The 4,424-nt window shown below is 50.5% G+C and overlaps 1 protein-coding gene across 1 annotated transcript in view; it reads left to right on the top strand.

Moving 5' to 3' along the window:
- Window positions 1–2,096: 2,096 nt before the first annotated feature.
- Window positions 2,097–4,424, top strand: part of LOC107107343 (homeobox protein OTX1-like) — a gene marked incomplete at its 3' end in the record, with an annotated part of 28,469 nt that continues 26,141 nt past the window's right edge. The window contains exon 1 of the mRNA XM_015407631.1: window positions 2,097–2,193. Coding sequence (XP_015263117.1) covers window positions 2,097–2,193 — 97 coding nt within the window. The remainder of the gene's footprint in view (window positions 2,194–4,424) is intronic.

Here is a 4,424-nt window from a genome sequence, read left to right as displayed (position 1 = left end):
CGGACGGCCGGCCGGCAGGGGCGGGTCCGGGCCCGAGAAGCGAGCAGAGCAGAGAATCGCCCCTTCTTCGCCCGCCTCTCCGCCGCAACTCTCCTCTCTGGCGAAGGGATTCGCCAACTTTTCCGGGGTCGCCTCCCCTCTTCTCTTGACGGCTCCCCGCCTGTCGGTGGGGGGGGGGAAGGCCCTTCACGGGCACCCGGATTTCCAAACAACTCCCCAAAACCCGCTGGCTGGGAAACCGTTCGCCGTTTCCCACTAAAAGGTCCCCTTTCTGCTCTGCTTTAAATGAATCCCACTTCTCTCTCTCCCTCCCCCCCCCTTTTAGCATCTCGGTTTGATTTCTAATCCAATTATCTTTTTTTAAAACAATAATAATAATTGCTTAATCTCCATCGTCGAGTATGGTGCGTGTGTGTGTGTGTCTCCCCCGCGAAGCCCCCGGGCGATTGTATGGTGGTGCGGTGGTCGTTTTTATCAAACCCTCCTTTCTCCCCCCCCCTCCCCTCCCCCCCCCAGGCCCGTAGCCGGGATTTCGTGGCTTAAATACTCAACAAAACTGGGAGCTTTTTTTAAACTTCTAGAATTGTTTTTTTGGAATAGAACCCACAAAGAAGGAGATAATAGGGATGTTTCAGATATTTGATTTATCTACTCATTGGTGTTCCAAGTTTTCTTTCCCTTTAGATTTTTTTTTTTTTTTTTGGGGGGGGGGGTGATAGATCCAGAGGAGTTCGCCGTGTTAGTCTGTGGCTGCCAAATAGTCAAAAGTAAAGTCGTTTTTTAAAAGGCCCGGTAGCACCTTGAAGACTAACAAACAACAATAAAGATTAGATCAAAGTGGGCAGCCGTGTTGGGTTGAAGCAATACAACAAAGTTCGAGTTCCAGTGGCACCTTTCAGACCAACAAATTTTTTTAAAATCCAAGATGTGAGCTTTCGTCTGACGAAGTGTGCGTCCACAGGAAAGCTGAGGCCTTGAATAACAATCTGATGGTTTTACATGTCTACCATTAAACTTTGTGGGTCTTAAAGGTGCCATTGGACTCTTAACTTTGTTGTTAAATAAAGTTTGTTAGTCCTAAAGGTGCTACTGGGCTTTTTACCAAGGGGGGGGGCGGCGCCTTAATGGAAAAGCAAACCCTCCATAGTGATAGAAACACTTTTTAAAAAAATATATATCTTAATTTGCAAAAGTGCCTGTCTCGGATCCGTCAACTTTCCCCCAACTTTTTAAAAAGAAAAAACTTCGCTCGCTTCCGGAGCTGCTGGCTCGGTTGGGAATCCACACTTGCAAAAACCCCACACTCAAAAAATCTCCAGTCCGATGCTCCCTCTAAGATGTGGAGTCTTGTGAGCAAAAATTCTACTTTGTGATTTCCTGGCATTAAAAGTTGTGAGCGAGCGATTTGGCTGCTGCATTAAATTAGTTTGTCCTGGAGCCCTCCTTCCAGAGCGAAGACCAAAATGTCTGAGCCGGTGGCTGAAAAACTGTGAGCTGGCTCACACGCACTCAGCTTAGAGGGAACACTGGTCCTGACTGAGGGGGGGGGCATCGGGCCAGGTTTATATCCCCGGAGCCCAGACCGTGCCCTGTTTTATACAACACAGGAGCATCGCGGCCGGCGGAGGGCTCAGGTGCGTTTCTTCCTCCGAGGTGTCTGCTGCGCTCTGGCCTCCCTTTGCAAACTGACCAATGTCGGCGCAGGGTTGGGGAGGCTGGGGGAGGAGGGGGAGGAGGAAGAGGAAAGGGCAGAGAGGGAACGGGAGGGCTTGGGCAGGACCGGCCTACTCCCAGCCGACTGCTGACGTTTTGTCTTCTTCTTCTCCTCTGTTGTGTGTTGTGTGTTTGTGGCTCTTTTCTCTCTCCCCACCCCCCCAGCTTCTCCTTGCAGGGCGCTCCGACGGCGGCTCCTCACCCCAAGGGACTTCCAGACGCCGTCTGCTTCGCGGCAACCTGGATTTTTTTTTTTCCTCTTTAAAGAAAAAGAAGAAAAAGACGGATTGGGAGGAGACCGCCTCTTGATTCTTTTCCTTTTTTAAAAAAAAATATATTGCACGATTTGGATAAATCGGGGGGAAATCTGTCCGGCTGTTAGCATGATGTCTTACCTCAAACAGCCCCCGTACGGCATGAATGGCCTGGGGCTAGCCGGACCCGCCATGGATCTGCTGCACCCGTCGGTGGGCTACCCCGGTGAGCATCCATCTATCTCTCCCCCCCCCCCCCCCCCAACCCCTCTTTCCCAGGCAGGGAAATCGCCAGGGCTGGATCTGCGCTTTTGGGGGGGGGGCCGCGGCGGCCAGGCAGTGTTCCCTCTAAGCTGAGTCAGTGTGTGAGCCAGCTCCCAGTTTTTTAGCCTCCGGCTCGCGCATTTTTGTCTGAGCTCAGGAAGGAATGGGGCTCCAAACAGTGTTCCCTCTAAGCCGAGTGAGTGTGAGCTAGCGCACAGGTTTTTAGCTTCCGGCTCACACAGTTTCTGCCTTCGCTCAGGAAGGGATGGCTCCAGAGCAAACTGATTGATGCAGGAGCCAAATCGCTCGCTCGCAACTTTAATGCCAGGAGCTCACCAAGTCGAATTTTTGCTCACAGGACTCCACGGCTTAGAGGGAGCACTGGCTCCAAACAAATGGATTGATGCAGCGGCCAAATCGCCGGCTCACCACTTTCAGGCCAGCAGCTCACGGAGTCGAATTTCGGCTCACGGGACTCCACAGCTTAGAGGGAGCATTGGCGCCAGGAAAGAAGGGGGGGGAAGGAGACCCCTTTTTCTGCGGTCTTAAGTCTGAGAAGCAGAAATGTTTACTAGAATATATATTGTTTAAAAATAAAAGAAGTCTGAGAACTGTCCTGAAAAGGCCGGCGAGAAAGCCCCGGCGACGAGACGGCCTTTGAAAACGGCAGGCACTGCAAAACTTTGGTTTTTGTTGGGTGGTTGTTGTTGTTGTTGTTTTATAATCCGGACAGAAATTCTCCCCATGGGCTGCGGTCACACACACGAAAGAATCCACTTTCAGTGGACTTTCCAACTGGATTTTATTGTGTTGGACTGGCAAAACCCAGCTGGAAAGTGCATGGAAAGTGGATTCTCTGGAGTGTGTGACCGCCGCCTTGGTGGTTCTGATATTAGGAAGTCAGTCCCGCGGATTGGAATGGACTTGAATGCTTGGTGGGGAAGGAGCCCTCGATAAACTGTGTTGAACGTTTTGGGATCCCCCGAGCGGGATTGCAACAGGTTGTTTTTTAAATACAGAGCCTTAAATTAGGGTTTGGGCACTAATGGGGGCAATTCTAGAATTCTGTTGGGCGCCCAATGTCTACAAACAAAATTTAACTTGATACAAATCGAAGAATCAGAGACGCTGCAATTCTATAAGCCTCCGCGTTTTCTTCCTTTTTCTTTCTTCCCTTAAAAACGATATTTTCTTTGTTTCATTAATATCAGAGGTTTTGATTCAAGGGCTAATAGGGGAACCAGGATTCTTTGGGACTAAACCCACCAGGGAGCCCGCGGAATTAATTCCGATCTGTTCTCATCTCTTGTTTTTGGGCCTCTTCGAGTTATTATTATTTTTTGTTGTTTCCTTTCGTTTTGTTTCTGTTTGAAGAGAGACTTTCTTCTCTCTGCGTTTTTGGCCTAGTAAATCCGGATATAAATAGACATATATTTTCCTGCTTCAGGTAGGTCAGAAGCGAAACGGAGATATTTCCTTGGGAGAATTAAGACAGTCCATGCTAACTTTTTTATTATTGTCTCAGCCTTGCTGGACGACCCAGTTAAACTGGAATTCGTGGGCTTTCCGGAGGCCGATGAAGTCCCCCCGGCCTTCCGAAGAGCTGATCTCTCGGTCCCCGGCTCTGTTAAGCCAGACCTCTCCAGCGTTTTTACCCCTGTTTAGTTCCATTGACTCTAAAAGGGATTTTAAAAAACAAAAACCCGATCCGAAACAGACCTCCGGCCTATTTCTAAACAATGCTCCCTCTAAGCTGTGGAGTCCGGTGAGCAAAAAATTCTACTTTTTGAGCCACCGGCATTGAAGTTGTGAGCGGGCGATTTGGCTGCTGCATCAATTAGTTTGCTCTGGGGCCCTCCTTCCTGAGCGAAGACAAAAATGTGTGAACCGGAGGCTAAAGAACTGTGAGCTAGCGCGCACTCACTCAGCTTAGAGGGAACACTGTTTGTAAACCGTGCTGGACTCGGTGGCCCTCGGGCCACACGGCCGCCTGCGTAAAGGCGAACCTTCAGCTCCTTTCCCCAGCGAGTCCCCTCTCTACTTCCCCTCCACCAGCTTAGGCAGTTGCCGCGGGTCTTTGGGACGTGGCTCCGATGTGGGCTCCGGCGAGGACCCCCAAGCGCCCGGCAACACGGCCAGGGGGACGCAAAACAACCGACTGAGCCGGGAGAGGAATTTCTCTCCAAACCGCTC

The sequence above is a fragment of the Gekko japonicus genome, unplaced genomic scaffold (assembly GCF_001447785.1).
Source record: "Gekko japonicus isolate JY-2015 unplaced genomic scaffold, Gekko_japonicus_V1.1 scaffold1417, whole genome shotgun sequence".
NCBI lineage: Eukaryota > Metazoa > Chordata > Lepidosauria > Squamata > Gekkonidae > Gekko > Gekko japonicus.
The sequence above is the reverse complement of the archived record's forward strand: the minus strand, read 5'-3'. Positions and strand labels throughout refer to the sequence as shown.